This window comes from Aquarana catesbeiana, linkage group LG12, assembly GCF_042186555.1.
Source record: "Aquarana catesbeiana isolate 2022-GZ linkage group LG12, ASM4218655v1, whole genome shotgun sequence".
NCBI classification, from domain to species: Eukaryota; Metazoa; Chordata; class Amphibia; order Anura; family Ranidae; genus Aquarana; species Aquarana catesbeiana.
The window spans coordinates 87624216-87640498 of NC_133335.1; the positions used below are offsets into that span (position 1 = coordinate 87624216).

The 16283-nt window shown below is 42.9% G+C and overlaps 1 protein-coding gene across 2 annotated transcripts in view; it reads right to left on the minus strand.

Moving 5' to 3' along the window:
• The window catches only part of LOC141114481 (lysosomal alpha-glucosidase-like), a 321841-nt gene that overhangs the window by 106996 nt on the left and 198562 nt on the right, over positions 1-16283 (minus strand). For both annotated transcript variants that reach the window (XM_073608186.1, XM_073608187.1), the window contains 5 exons: positions 11980-12111; positions 11732-11842; positions 8682-8795; positions 5361-5445; positions 184-301 (listed from right to left, as the gene is read on the minus strand). In XM_073608186.1, the coding sequence (XP_073464287.1) occupies positions 184-301; positions 5361-5445; positions 8682-8795; positions 11732-11842; positions 11980-12111 (560 nt within the window). The remainder of the gene's footprint in view (positions 1-183; positions 302-5360; positions 5446-8681; positions 8796-11731; positions 11843-11979; positions 12112-16283) is intronic.

Below are 16283 nucleotides of genomic sequence, written 5' to 3' on the forward strand. Positions count from 1 at the left end.
TCTATTTGACTTGCTGCAGCCTCTAATCTACACTTTGAGAAAATCACAGTGTGCAGTGAAATGAGTAGGCAATTTCAGTGGAGGAGAGGAGCCTGTACAACTGTGCAAGACTGAAGGCAATGCTGGAGTTCACTTTATGTTTAGGCTTTGTTGATTGATAACATTACATTGCCATCTACTTACTCATGAGTTGCTATTGCTTCAAACAGTCCGTACATATTATGAAGATTGTAGTGTGATGAGATGTTCTGGTGGCTGGAGGCACAGATGGTGGTATCTCTTAACACTTTCCCAACAACATCTGTAAGATAGATGAACACAGACATTGGAAGCAAACACAAGCCAATAAAATTGTATAACAACAGTACACAACATTTTACATTTTTAAACATTACATTAGGGTTCTGTTCACATCTGAACACTCCAGGAATGCGCAGAATCCCACACTTCAGCATGCATTCCCAGAAAGCTTGAAAAATGCACATTGCACTTGGGGTGCCATTAATTGTTAATGGCAGCTCAAATGTGGGAAACAAAGGTTTGATTTGTCTCAAAACCTGCCAAAAAGCCCTGAAATCCTCCAAGGAGCCCAATTCTCTGTTTTATTTATTTGTTTCAGACGACTCTAGACCAAAACTAAAATTGGTCATATTACAGAGACCTATGGATAGGCTGGAATGGCCCTCCTGAAACATTTAGTAACATGGGTCCTCCCTAAGATACTGTCATAGGCTCTCTTATAAAATATACTAGGAACAAAAGCAAATGTTGATTTTTTTTGCACTTGGGGTGCCATTAATTGTTAATGGCAGCTCAAATGTGGGAAACAAAGGTTTGATTTGTCGCGCATAAAAAAAATGTGACAGATGAAGCAGATTGCTCGGCAAAAAACGCACTAACCAGAATGCTGGAAAACACTACATGAGCTACTTTCCCGCTTTTACTTTCCGCTTTTTGTTTTGCATAGGGCAGCCCATTGAATTTAAAATCAAAACATAGCAAATTTGTGTGCTGTCACTTTGCTAGGTGTATATGGGATCTTAATGTACATAAGATTTGTATTTCTAAAAAGCCATGTAAAAGCATCTGACTGTCTGTTTTTAATGTTGTTACAGTCATTTATTTATGAGCTTGGTGCTTTTACTAATATCTCAAATGAAGTAATTTAACAATATCTGCAATTTAAAGCTCAGCTGCAGGCAAAGACACAGCTGAAGTTCTTATATGACATAGACAGGATGAGCTTAAGTTTCGGTTTGGACATTACTACCGCTATTATACATGACAGCTTCCCACTGTCAATGCTTGCTAAGGAAGCCAGTGGAGTCCTTAAAGTGGAAACCCAATGTCATCCTTTCTAAACTACTGCCATAGGGGTTATATATAAGGATATACATGCTTCCTGCATGTATCTTTACCTGTCAAATGTCTCCCCTCTGTCTGTTATGAGACCCGAAAAACTGCATATTCTGTGGGTGGGTCTGTTGTGTGGAGCTCGGTGGGTGGAATCGTGATGTCAGTAGACTCCCCGCCCACCTCTACACTCCCCTTGTCAATATGCATTTTCCTCTGTGTATTTCTAACACTGAACTTCTGCTATGATCTCTAACATCCAGTGAAAAGACAGGAAAGTAACCACATGACTTCAGCATACCAAATCATGCTGAGGTGTGGAACAGCCAATCCTTGCAGAGCTGCTGAAGAAAGGAGTGGGGGTGGGAATTAAAAAATAATGCCTGTGTCTTAGGCTAGTGCATGAGATATGTAAATCACCTGTCACTCACAGCAAGGGGGAGGATTTGACAAAGTTTTTCTGTGTTTGTCAAGATTTATCTCACTGAACAATAAAAGAGGATTGCTCAGAGCTGGATTAACTCTTTGTGGCAAGACTGGGCTCAAATGATAGGAAATCTTATACTCTAAATTATGACATAAACAAAAAAAATTTCAAGTTTACATCCACTTTAACAACAAGAATGTTACCGGCCCAATTTACTGACTTGGCAGGGAATCCATTTAACCAAGAGTAGCCATGTAATAAAGGGGCATGGATAGATTATGGATAGAAATGGCATTAGGGGTTTTCCATTATTAATACCAAGACTTTCAGGTCTGGTTTGAATTTTGAGGGGGAGCCCAGGAAAAAAAAAGCAGTACATGGTCCCCCACCAAAAATTGGGGAAAGGGTGGAGCGATGAATGTGCTTAACCATACCAGGCCCTATGCCCTTTATCTGGGGGTCTGCAGGAGGGGGGCTTATCAGAATCTGGAAGCACTCTTTAGCAAAAAAAAGGCTACCCAGATACCAGCTCTCCCTCCATGTGAATGAGTAAGGGTACATAGTACCCTTACTCATTCACAAAAAAAAATGTAAAGTGGAAATAAAGAGAGGAAGATTTTTTATTTATTTGAAAAAAAAGTCTCATGATGTAAATCCACTGTCAATCATATTGTCCAGTGATGTAGGTATATCCACATCAGTTACAATCCCTGACGCCTGCAATTAACTTCAATGGAGTTGAGATTTTGCAACCTAAATTTAGTCAAAAACACCAAATCTGCCTCAAGCCGAATTCACTACTCAGCTACTTAAAATCTGCTGTGGTTTACGCCAGTTTTTGTAAGAAGCACACTAATGGCACAGGTGTGTGCTGGCTTCATATAGGAACCAGAGTTAGAGCTCAGAGCCCCGACCTCCCGAAGGAGTCAGTGTGTGAAGGGAGCAGTTAACGTTCTGGCCAGGTCAAAACAGACCAAGGCCAGAGTATGAGAGGGATTCCATGAGGTACATAGCAGCTGGGAAGCTGCACGGAAAGACGCAGAGCTGAGGTACAGCATTTGTGCATGAACACTGGGTTGTGTTTGATGGTCAAGAGGACCAAAAGGTACTACTCAGAGCGGTAAAGCTGCCACAAGAAAGCCAGGAGGCTGAATGTTATGTTTGTTGCATTGATGGTGAGAACCCCCTGCATGTTGTGTGGAGGGGGGTGTTAACTAACTGACATGCACTGACCTACCTGACATACACTGACCTATCTGACATACACTGGGGAGGCGGGCGATGGGGTTCTGTGGAGGGGGGGTGTTACCTACCTGACATACACTGACCTACCTGACACACACTGACCTAACTGACACACACTGACCTAACTAAAACACACTGATCTACCTACATGACATACACTGACCTACCTGACACACACTGACCTATCTGACATACACTGGGGTGGCGGGCGGTGGGGTTGTATGGAGGGGGGGTGTTACCTACCTGACATACACTGACCTACCTGACATACACTGACCTACCTGACACACACTGACCTACTTATCTGACATACACTGACCTACCTGACACGCACTGACCTATCTGGCTGACATACACTGACCTACATGACATACACTGACCTACCTGACATGTACTGACCTACCTGACACGCACTGACCTACCTGGCTGACATACACTGACCTACTTTACATACACTGACCTACCTGACACACACTGACCTACCTGGCTGACATACACTGACCTACTTAACACACACTGACCTACCTATCTGACACACACTGACCCACACTGACCTACCTGACCAGACTTCAGGTGACGTGACCTCCTCCTGCTGCAGCTCAGCCGTAATGTGTGGCGCGCCCATTACAGTAGAGTAGACAGCAGCAGGCACTCCAGGCAGCCAGAGCCATGACAGGAGAGGGGAGGAGAGCCGCACGCCCGAGCACTGAGCGGGGATCTTCTCACAGTGACGCAGGGCCACATTCCTGCCTTCTGGAGCCTGCAGCGCCTATGATGGACATCACACATCCCACGGTCCCAACATTGGACCAGTGGGACATCCATAATAGGCGCTGCAGGCTCCAGAAGGCGGGACCTGCTATGTGGGCCACACTCTAGGGTCAGAATGGTCCCCGCTCGGGCTTGGGGCTAATAATAGAATTGTGAATGCCCAAGACCCGGGGCTTTCTGGGGACCCACTCGGGGCTCCAGCCCTCCTCAGCCCCCCTCCCGATGCCACTGGCTTGGACTGACACCCGTCTCAGCCTCTCGGCCTCTGAGAGCCTGAGACGGCTCGCTCCGCCCCTCCATGACTCAGTGCTCCAATGAGCGAGGAGGGACTGACAGTCTACCGCTCTCTGCTCACTGTGCCCTGAAAACTGAGCAATCAGCGGTGTTCGATGGCTCAAGACTAAGTGTAGAGGTGCCAGGGGCAGATGCAGCATCCACCTAGGTAAGTACGATTCTTAAGAAAAAAATTCCTTACTTCTCTTTTAAGTGTACTGAGCATCTGTCAAACTTAGCAGCACTGTCATGGTGACAGCCATATCAATATCACACTGAAAGAGAAAAATTGTAATTGTAGTATTCATCACCTTCAACATGTAATGAGACCTCCCTTTGGATACATGATGCAGAATGGAAAAATGTGTTTAGTTTCAGATTTGTTATGTTACTAATTTTGTTTCGTTATGGAAGTCGTTTAGTTTGGTTTCGGAATTCATTTAGTTTCGTCTCGTTTTCATTAAGCTTTGTTTTGTTTTCATTAAAATTTGTTTAATTTATAAATCTTCTAACGAATTCCAATTTTTCAGAATGATTAGAACTCGGATCAGGCGAAAAAAGATCATCCGATTCGTTGTCAATCATGTCGCCCCAAGAAAAAAAAAAAAGAAAAAATGCTCTCGCCAACGCTCCCTCATTTGACATTTCTTTTATAGGGTAGGGTGGGGCCACCTGTCTACGTCACCTGGTGGCACCGCCCCTTCTGACATCACAGACCTGAAGGGCCTGGTATGGACTGGGGGGGACCCTAGGCCGTTTTTTTAAACATCTATTGCCGGGCAATTGCTGACATTGTTTTCTTCACATTCATCTGACAGATGATGACTTATGGTTGTTGGGGATGGGGGTGTCTGGCTTCCCGCTGTTTAACAACCAGCTATTTCTTCACACAGAATTTGAATGGGTCGACTGTTATTCGACTGATCCAAATTCTAATCTTTCTGAAAAGTTGGAATTTGTTAATGAATGAATGAAATAAAGAAGACAAATTTAAAAAGGATTAAAAAAAAATGAGTTACTATTCGTTACTATTTCATTTGGAGTTTCGGATACATCCGAATCTCTGAATAACCTAAAATTTGTCCGAATTTGCACATGTCTAATGCAGTCTTCACCTTGCAGATGATGATAGATTTGAGAAGTGTGGTATACAGTGATTGCAGTGCTTAGCAGCACAAAAAAAGATTGGGTATCTTTGTCCTACATCCACATGGGAGGAAGTCATTCCTAAGGCTCAGATTAAATTAGGCAACTAGAGGCAAAAGCAACATGTGGCCTATTAAAAACTTACCAGGCACATATGGAGGGTTTTCTAGACTGTTGTCTGGACAGCCATCCAAAGAACCATGAACATTATTAGCCGGCTCATTCATGTCCTACGTCAAAAGGTGGAGGCATTAGGCAGGGACGGTCCAATGAAATTGTTTATAGAAATACCACACATAAATTATACAAGGCTCATATCATTAATTCATAAAAACAGTAATGCTGATTTCAAAACTGTAATAACCCATAGCAATCATTCAGATTTTTATTAGGATGGGGCAATTCCTCCAAAGCCCACTTTGTTACCTTGGCATCAAGATGCTCAGGTAAGATACGAAATCCTTTCATTACATAGAGAGAAGTTGAAGGGGCTGGAGAAAAGCACTGAAAAATAAATCATGGCATTTAATTTTATTTGTCAGGTTAACCCTCATGCTTATGCAGGAGATGAGAGTTTGAGCAACAAAAGGTTTAATTCTGGAAAGTGAGTGTGAACTTTCCTTCTTCCTGCCTCTTACATCATATGAAATATCGCATGACCAGAGATGAAAAGAAAGCTGCCTTTATTCTTGGGCAGGTGCCAGTATTAAGAAGGAGGTACCCATTCCCCCCTCAGAACCCCTTAGCCCCCACCCTCCCTCAGAGCTCCTCCAAAGCCCTTAAACTCCATGCCTCCTTCAGAGTGCCCCCAGAACCCCTCAACTCCCTGCCTATTTCAAAGCTCCTGACACAGACACCAAAGCAGTCTTCTTCCCACTGACACCACCAATGTTGGGCCATTAAAAACAACCAACACTAGGATATTTTGTCCCTCCCAATAACACTGGAGCATTTTTTCCTCCTAACAATGGTGCGCATTCTTTGCTCTCACTCACACCACCATTTTATCTCTGATACTGTTAGCACTGTTTTACCACGGAATGCTATATGCATCCTTTTTAAAACCTTCAATTCACAGTCGTGAACTAAGCATGCACAATCATTGCCTCTACTGCAACCATTGCTCCTACTTTTTTTTTTTTTTTTTTTTACATAGCACTCAGCATTACCTCCATTTTGGTGTGGCACTTTTAGACCTGCCCCTTCATTCTCCTGCTCTCTTAGGCTCACCAATTGCAAAAAGTTGCCAGATATGATAAGACATTGAGCCCTAACATATCTGGGATCTGAGATATGAGATCCTTACTATTAGCTCAGGGTCTGTAAGTCATTCTTGATCACACTATTCTTTTTTTTTGTGTGTCATGTGCCAGGGGACTGTATGGCAGCCATGTAAGCTTTTAATTGGCCCCTAGATAGCACCTCATTCTAAAGGGAATGGTCTAGAGACATTCTCTCTTTTGGGTTTATAGCCCTGGTGCCCAACCTGTAGCCTGGGGGCTGCATGTGGCACTTTGGTATATGACGTGCAGCCCTTGGACCTCAGCTGTCTGTAGTGAGAACGTTAAGTAAGTAATAGCATTGATCTCCACTAGCCTCATGTAATAAGACGGTCCTCTCAAAAAGTTCATACATTGAACATTATGTGCGGCCCTTTGGTGATGTCAGGAGCCGCATTCGAGGCCCCCTTTAGTTCAGAAGTTGGCAACCAATGATCTAGAATTTTGACATGCAGTTCCCTGGAATTCCACCAGGTGTCACTGTTTGGTAGTGTTGGACAATCTTGTACTGTGCAACAGAACTTTATTTATCCCAACCCCCCAGGTTGCTGGGAAGCCATCCTTCCAATCATCAAAGTTGCAAAAATAGTATATAAGGGGAGTGGTGTATGGGGTGCTCAGTCATGGGAGGAACAAGTCTGCTGCCAGGAGACATGTAGCCTGCAGTGCAATTCATACGGTTCCTCTCTGTGGGGAAGCCAAGAACTTCACCCTCCATTGGGAGGTAAAATTAGAGAATGTCCAATGCTTGGAGATGTCTGGACTTTATTTCTCTAAGCTAAATGTAACAGATCTCGCTCAATAGATCCCCACTCTGTAAGAATTTATTTGTAACTGTGTTTGAGTTAGGTTACCAAGCTAATGCACTACCATCTGGAGAGTGGCTGAATTAACACAAAGTGGAGCATCAAAAAGGTATGCACCAGTTTGGACATTATGTCATCCCTGACTAATGAGAACTTCCACTAGAACTTCCTGTGCACTTCTGGAAAGTGGGATCCCTAGCCCTGAGGACAGGGTCAGATAAGCCATGGGATCCTGTTCAATTCAGGATGGAGTGCCTTTAGGGGCTTCTAGAGGGAAAGGAGACAGTAGAGGGCCATCCCAGGAGCAGATTCCTGAAGGCCCCATGTTAAGGGTTTCATTGGGCTCCACCCACTTTAACTCTAACCACTTTAATGGTTAATAATGTACACGTGCTACCCACTTCAAATTTGAGGAAATTACAGCACTAAATTTATAGATTAAATGGCTTTCTATCCTCAGTTTTTTCAGCGGGCCAAACTCTGGTGAGCTTCTCATGGGTGGGTTGGACTTTGACAAAATAGGGATGCAGTGTTCTATTAGGCCCCTTCAGCTCTTATTCTTCTGAGAAGGTCCTTTGGTAGGCCTCCCTCCTCAAGTTGAAGCTCAGTGTAGGGAGAGTTTAACCTGTAAGCAGGCTGTATGTTGGGTTTGAGGCCCCAGGGCTAAAGTCAGAGTTGTATGCCATGAGGTCCTGGGGCTAAAACCTGGGTCTGTCCAGGTCTCTCCCTGTGAGCAGGCTGTGTTCCTGGAAGCCATGGGTGCCTACGATATTTTCGTTGAGTCATGAATGAAATAGAGATACATTAGAACCTTGTATTGTGTGGGTGCTGTGCTCCAGAATAAAGCTGATTAATGCTACTGAATGCTGAATCCCACCCAGCTACTCCTATTTAAGGAGCTGTAAAAGCCCCATGTGAGATTTTAGTATTCTACCGAATTAGTCCTTCTGTCCTACCTTATATCAAGTTCAAACAAAACATTGAAAACCACCTTCAAGTGTGGACCACTGTAGAGACACTGTAGAAAGGACAATGCTGCAAAACTCCCACTATACATATATTAATTCAAATGGTAAAACATTTTACAACATCACCCCACAGTACAGTCTCTTAGCATTAAAGGCCAAACTCAAATTCTGTGGTGAGCTTAATATTATAAAAAAAGAACAGTAGAATCAATGGCACCAGGAGAAGTACACATTATATACCTTGCATGGCTGTTGAAATACATGGCAAGTAAAAAGAAATATACTTCTTGAGTGACTAAACAATGACCACCAATCCTATACCAATCTACCCAGAACATATACAAATTATTTGTGCTTTCTCATAATTAGCGTTTTACTAAACTTATTGTGAACATCTTCTATTATTACTTACAATCCAAGCCCCATCAAAAGGCACTTTTTCATGAAAGGCCTTGAACATGTCATGCCACCATATATGAGCTTCGGGATTAGTGAAATCAACAAACACAGTATAGCCAGGCCAGACCTGCAGAAGAGTTTGACAAAACAAGATGATTAATTGTTTAAATGGAAATCACAGGTCAGACATTATACCAGTGTTCATTTATTGGATGTTATATGTGAACTAACTTGATGAATTTCATTATCCCCTAATGGATGGACCTTTCATTCATTTCAAATCACCGTAGCTGTACGTCGCTCCTTTAAGATGTGACAGCAGGTGTCCGTGAGCTGCTGGGAGGGTGCGCATGCACCCGGCATGTGTCCCTGGAGCCGATGCGCGTGCCTGGCGGGCACAATGACCGCCGGGCACCCGCGTTTGCACATGACAGAGCGAGAACCAGGATCTGTGTGTGTAAACACACAAATCTTGGTTCTCTCAGGGGGAGAGGAGAGAGATCGTGTGTTCATACTATGTATGAACACCGATCTCTCTCCTCCCCTAGTCAGTCCCACCCCCCCTACAGTTAGAACACACATAGGGAACACAGTTAACCAGTTAAAAATATGTAGAAGAATACATATCGTCCTAAACTGAGTAAAAAATTATTTAAAGAAAAAAAAAAATTGGGATATTTATTATAGCAAAAACTAAAAAATATTGTGTTTTTTTCCAAAATTGTCACTCTTTTTTGTTTATAGCGCAAAAAATAAAAACCGCAGAGGTGATCAAATACCACCAAAAGAAAGCTATATCTGTGGGGAAAAAAATAATTTTGTTTGGGTACAATGTCACGCGACCACGCAATTGTCAGTTAAAGCGAGGCAGTGCCGAATCGCAAAAAATGGCCTGGTCAGGAAGGGGGCAAATCCTACCGGAGCTGAAGTGGTTAACCGAAGTAGCACCAGAATATCATAGCTGCTGGGGTATGGATGGGAAGCAGAGGAATAAAGAGTTCAAGGATCAGAGCAATCACCAGCACAAGGGTTACTTTCCACTTCCCACAGTACTGTAAGTAATTTAAATTAAAATGAAGTAAAGTAAGTGAAGTAGAACTAATCCCACTGATTTATAACTGTCACCATTACTAGCATTCTTGGTTAACTATCAACCAAACAGTCAAACCATCAAATGGCTGGTGTCATAACTGATCACATGTGCAGCACCATGGCAACTGCAGATCAAACAGAAGCGAAGATAGCAGCGTCCTTGGCTGTAAAGTATAGGAGGGTTCAATTCCTGTTTAAGTTTGTTAGACCATGGCAAAAATCTTAGTTTATGTGGAAAAAAAGTATAGCAAAGATATAGCATTTATATTGCAGATTTAATAAGTGTGCAAGGCTCATTAAAATATTGATTTTTAAAAACAAAAGTGCTGTTGTCCTTTTTTGTAGTGTTTTAAAAAAAAATGGTTGGACCATTCTCATCCAAGTATCTTCTTTCTTCCTGCTTTCTGCTCATCCATCAATGCATCCAGACTATTAACGGGAATATTTAAATTCTTTTGTTTGGGCCAGCGCAGGAAAGAGAATCTTCATTTAAATAGAATGGCAGTTAGAAATTATGTTTGAATTTAAACAAAGGGAACAATGTTTGCAGAATTAACCCTTAGCTAGAAGTAGTTGGTAACATTTAAAACTGAACTAATCCCATTGATTTAACAGTTTTTCAAAATAGTTACATTCAAGGCATGCAGTGAATGATATGTATATAAATTAAACCTCGCACTGAAAATTCATATGGAACAGACTACTGCACTTTTACATTTCCTGAATACCAGAAAAGAAGTAAAATAAAAACACATAAAAAGACTGCGCTGTCTACAGAAAAAGTAATGAATACTAATATGAATATACCCCAAGTGATATATAAATCCACAAAAGAAAAATATAACTTTAGCACCAATACTCTAGTAGTAAAATTAACATCAATATAATAAATAAACTCGGTATCCAAAACACAAATTGACTCAAAATATAATGATAACACCTCTATGGTGCAAAGATCAATGTCCAAAAACACAAAGTGTTACACAGTGTCCATATATTTGTTGAAACGAAAATAAATATAGATGTAGTTAAAGTGCACTGTCCCCAGTGTGTGTTGATATTTAAATCATATGGTGCCTTCGTCCTCAACCAGTGCTCATAAAAAAAGTAGCCTCTTACTAGATTGCCATGATCTCTATATTATAGGAAATCATGTGCAGCATGAGATAAAGGATTTCTTTCATCCACCCGCATCCAGCTACACGGCGGCACTCGTGCAGGAACACCTCAGCCTCCACACATCCACGTCAGATCATACTGCAAACCTCAGATCTGCTGTCCTTTAGTCTCGGACCATGGTGCGTGTATGAAAAGAGGGGAGACTTATCGTGCAGTATGTCATTTAAAAAAAAAATAAAATATAAAAGTTGTACTTACAAGAGATAAGTTAAAAACAAGGGATAGAGAGAGGTCCGACTGTGGTTTCCACCATCAAGCACGGAAAGCAATGAAGTCAGAGCTCCTATCTCCTTTTGACGCGTTTCCCCATAAAAGGCAGCATCTGGGAACAACTAGAAGTGAAGAAGAGCAGACGTGTGTCCGCTCTCCTTCCTCCCCCTGCTTCTTTGCCCAGCGGCACCTGCTATGCTGGTCCCAGGCCCACAGATGGGTAAGCGTAGCCTGGGATACATAGCGTGTGCAGCATTCAGGTGGCAGCCCAGGTGCCAGGTCAAAACTTCTGGTCACAATGGAAAACTTGGTGCTTGGGGTTTGTTGAGCCCTGCTATAGGCAAAACTTTTTTTCCAAGGGATTCCCTTAATTTGGAGGTATTTCCTCCCACTTCCTGTTTGGCTATGGGACAGGAAGTGAAGGGAAATTTCCCCAATGGGACGCAGATGGCAAAAAATAAACTGACAGGGGTGATAACCCCCTCCTTACTCTATCCAAAATGAAAAAAAAAAATGTTTACACATTTACAATCAACATATGGTGCAAACAGAGCAAGAGAAGAAATGTAGAAGGCACTTTACTTTGCCCACAAGAGGCTGTCCAGTTTCATTGGTAACATAAATGCCTTTCTGTAATCCCTCTTCATACGGTGGATAGCTTCCAGGAGGACTGCTATTGCCAATGGCTGGTTCCTGAAGTAAAAGGTTAAAAACAGATATAGTAATTTTTTTTTTAAATCTGATATCAGCCTTGTACTATATATATATATATATATATATATATATATATATATATATATATATATATATATATATGCTTCTCTTTTTACCATTATCAACACATATCTCATTCCCTTGTCATGAAGATCTTTCACCATCTCTGGAAAATCGCCGAAACGTTCAGGGTCATATGTGAAGTCTCGGTATGCGTCCATGTAGTCAATGTCATTCCACTGCACGTCCTGCAAAGTGTTGTACCATGAAGAAAAATAAAGTAAGGAACCCATAAAACGATTTATTTTCTGGCTTTAAAACAGGAATTCCAGACAAGAAGAACATATACAGTAAATGATGCGGTAAAGGTATTCAGAAAAAAAATCACAAATTATTCTAGACAGTCCTACTGTCATTATCCTTAATTCAGAGCGTATCTCTGGGTGGGGCCAGATATTTGGTACCTAAGGTGGAGTAACAGCACACAGAGACCAAGGAATGTTGCATGATATATTCAAACAAGTACAAGCAACAAACAACACTTGGTGGTTAGCGGAAAAGAGCTGTCTCCTCAGTTCCAACAAAGTGGCAACAAGGCCTAAGTATCACAGGCAACTGAAGTACATCAGTTCTTCACAATAATGCCCTGTACACACGATAGGATTTTCCGACGGAAAATGTGTGATAGGACTTTGTTGTCGGAAATTGCGACCGTGTGTAGGCTCCATCACACATTTTCCATAGGAATTTCCGACACACAAAATTTTCCGACAACAATATCCGTTGTCGGAAATTCCGATCGTGTGTACACAAATCCGACACACAAGGTGCCACGCATGCTCAGAATAAATTAAGAGACGAAAGCTATTGGCTACTGACCCGTTTATAGTCCCGACGTACGTGTTTTACGTCACCATGTTCAGAACGATTAGATTCTCCGACAACTTTGCCCGACCGTGTGTATGCAAGACAAGTTTGAGCCAACATCCGTCGGAAAAAATCCATGGATTTTGTTGTCGGAATGTCCGATCAATGTCCGATCGTGTGTACAGGGCATTAGTGTTATTGGAACACAGGGGTTGATTTTAGGGATGGTCCTGATGTTCGAGTCGAACGTAAGTTCGACTCGAACATCAGGTGTTTGCCTGTTCGCCGAATAGCAAACAATTTGGGGTGTTCGCGGCAAATTCGAAAGCCGCGGAACACCCTTTAAAAGTCTATGGGAGAAATAAAAAGTGCTAATTTTAAAGGCTTATATGCATGGTATTGTCTTAAAAAGTGTTTGGGGACCTGGGTCCTGCCCCAGGGGACATTTATCAATGCAAAAAAAAGTTTTAAAAACGGCCGTGTTTTCGGGAGCAGTGATTTTAATAATGCTTAAAGTGAAACAATAAAAGTGTAATATTCCTTGAAATTTTGTACCTGGGGGTGTCTATAGTATGCCTGTAAAGTGGCGCATGTTTCCCGTGTTTACAACAGTTCGAGAGCAAAATGACATTTCTAAAGGAAAAAAATTCACTTAAAAGTACTCGTGGCTATAATGAATTGTCGGTCCTGGCAATACACATAAACGTTCATTGAAAAAAACGGCATGGGATTCCCCCACAGGGGAACCCCAAACCAAAATTTAAAAAAAAAATGCGTGGGGGTCCCCCCAAATTCCATACCAGGCCCTTCAGGTCTGCTATGGATTTTAAGGGGAACCCCACGCCAGAATTTAAAAAAAAATGGCATGGGGTCTCCCCAAAAATCCATACCAGACCCTTATCCAAGCACGCAACCTGGCAGGCCGCAGGAAAAGAGGGGGGGATGAGAGAGCGCCCCCCCTCCTGAACCGTGCCAGGCCACATGCCCTCAACATTGGGAGGGTGTTTTGGGGTAGTCCCCCAAAGCACCTTGTCCCCATGTTGATGGGGAGAAGGGCCTCATCCTCACAACCCTTGGCCGGTGGTTGTAGGGGTCTGTGGGCGGGGGGCTTATCAGAATCTGGAAGCCTCCTTTAACAAGGGAACCCCCAGATCCCGGCCTACCCCCTGTGTGAAATGGTAACGGGGTACCCCTACCATTTCACAAAAAATGTGTGAAAATGGTAAAAAAAAACACAATACACGCCTTGGGACAAGTCCTTTATTAAAAAAAATAAAATTGTCCCAAGGAGTCTTCTTCTTCTTCTTGCACTCCAACAGACCGAAAAAGAACAAAAAAAAAAGCCGCACGCCGCCTACAATCTGCCTCCATGGGAGGCACCCGCCGTAATGACTGGCTGCTCTCAGGTGACAGCTCTTTTACAACTGAGGGCAGGGCCACACAATGACGTCAGTGAATGACCCCGTCCCTCTCTAAAGCACGGGGATATCCCTATGGCTTCCCCGTAGCATCAGAGGGGGGGCGGGGTCACTCAGTTACGTAATCGGGTGGCCCCGCCACCCTCTGACGCTACGGGGAAGCCATAGGGATGTCCCTGTGCGTCAGAGGGGGGCAGACCGGGTGGCCCTGCCCCCCTCTGACGCCAAGGGAAAGCCATAGGGATGTCCCCGTGCGTCAGAGGGGGTGGGGTCACCTGGCGACGTCATCATGTGGCCCCGCCCTCAGTTATAAAAGAGCTGTCACCTGAGAGCGGCCGGTCATTACGGTGGGTGCCTCCCATGATGACAGATTGTAGGCGATGTGTGGCTTTTTTTTTTCGGTCCGTCGGAGCACGTGAAGAAGAAGACTCCGTGGAACAGTTTTATTTTTTAATTTTTTTAATAAAGGACTTGTGCCAAGGCGTGTATTGTGTTTTTTTACCATTTTCACACCTTTTTTGTGAAATGGTAGGGGTACATTTGTACCCCATTACCATTTCACACAGGGGGGGCGGGATCTGGGGGTCCCCTTGTTAAAGGGGGCTTCCAGAATCCGATAAGCCCCCCCGCCCGCAGACCCCCACAACCACCGGGCAAGGGTTGTGGGGATGAGGCCCTTCTCCTCATCAACATGGGGGGCTACCTCAAAGCACCCTCCCAATGTTGAGGGCAAGTGGCCTGGTACGGTTCAGGGGGGGTCTTTCTCGCCCCCCCTCTTTTCCTGCGGCCTGCCAGGTTGCGTGCTCAGATAAGGGTCTGGTATGGAATTTGGGGGGACCCCCACGCATTTTTTTTTTTAAATTTTGGTTCAGGGTTCCCCTGTGGGGGAATCCCATGCCGTTTTTATCAATGAACTTTTATGTGTATTGTCAGGACTGACAATTCATTATAGCCACAAGTACTTTTAAATGGCTTTTTATTCCTTTAGAAATGTAATTTTGCTGTCAGACTGTTCTAAACACGGGAAACATGCGTCACTTTACAGGCAGACTATAGACACCCCCCAGGTACGAAATTTAAAGGAATATTACACTTTTATTGTTTCACTTTAAGCATTATTAAAATCACTGCTCCCGAAAAAACGGCTGTTTTTAAAACTTTTTTTTGCATTGATACATGTCCCCTGGGGCAGGACCTGGGTCCCCAAACACTTTTTAAGACAATACCATGGATATAAGCCAGGGATATGCAATTATCGGACCTCCAGCTGTTGCAGAACTACAACTCCCATCAGGCATAGCAAGACCCTGACAGCCACAAGCATGACACTCAGAGGCAGAGGCATGATGGGACTTGTAGTTTTGCAACAGCTGGAGGTCCGCTAATTGCATATCCCTGATATAAGCCTTTAAAATGAGCACTTTTGATTTTTCATAGAATTGAATACAAAGAGCTGCGCTTAGGACAGTAGTTTAGGTGTGCTGCCTCCCTTAAAAGAGCTTCCCTAGGGATTCTCTACTAACTAGAATTATATTACCAAGGGTTGTGGCGCTTCCTATAGGGTAATAAATGGGAGGGGTGGTTACCCAGATGGTTTCCCTCAATAGATCCCAATAGAGGTACCTGGTACCTACCAGGGAAAAAAACTTAGTTACCGTGAGGGTATATATGTCTGTGCCTATACACATACACACATATATCCACATGCACCCGTGTGTATCAGCAGTTATAAATGAATAAATAGATAAGTAATACCTTCAAGTTGTCTGGCCTGAGGCCCCTAATAGTGTGGTAAGTTTGCACCATATACCACCACTAGGTGAAAATATCTATACCATATATACGTGCTACTGATCCAAAATAATCAAACCATCAAAATAAACCTCTGCTTACCGTGCAGAAAAAGCATGTGTAAGTATGAGTACAAGACATTACATAATAAATCAAAATAGTGCAAATAAACGTATTGAAATCAGTTAAGTCCAAAAAAAAAAAAAACACAATTTTTCAGTGATTAAAGTCCTTAAAGTGAAAAAACTTATGTGAAAAAACTTTTTGTGAAAAAACTTGTTCAGATCCAATGTTTCAACAATTTCGTGACTTGAGTGCTCTCGGATAATTCCTGTGACTTTTGT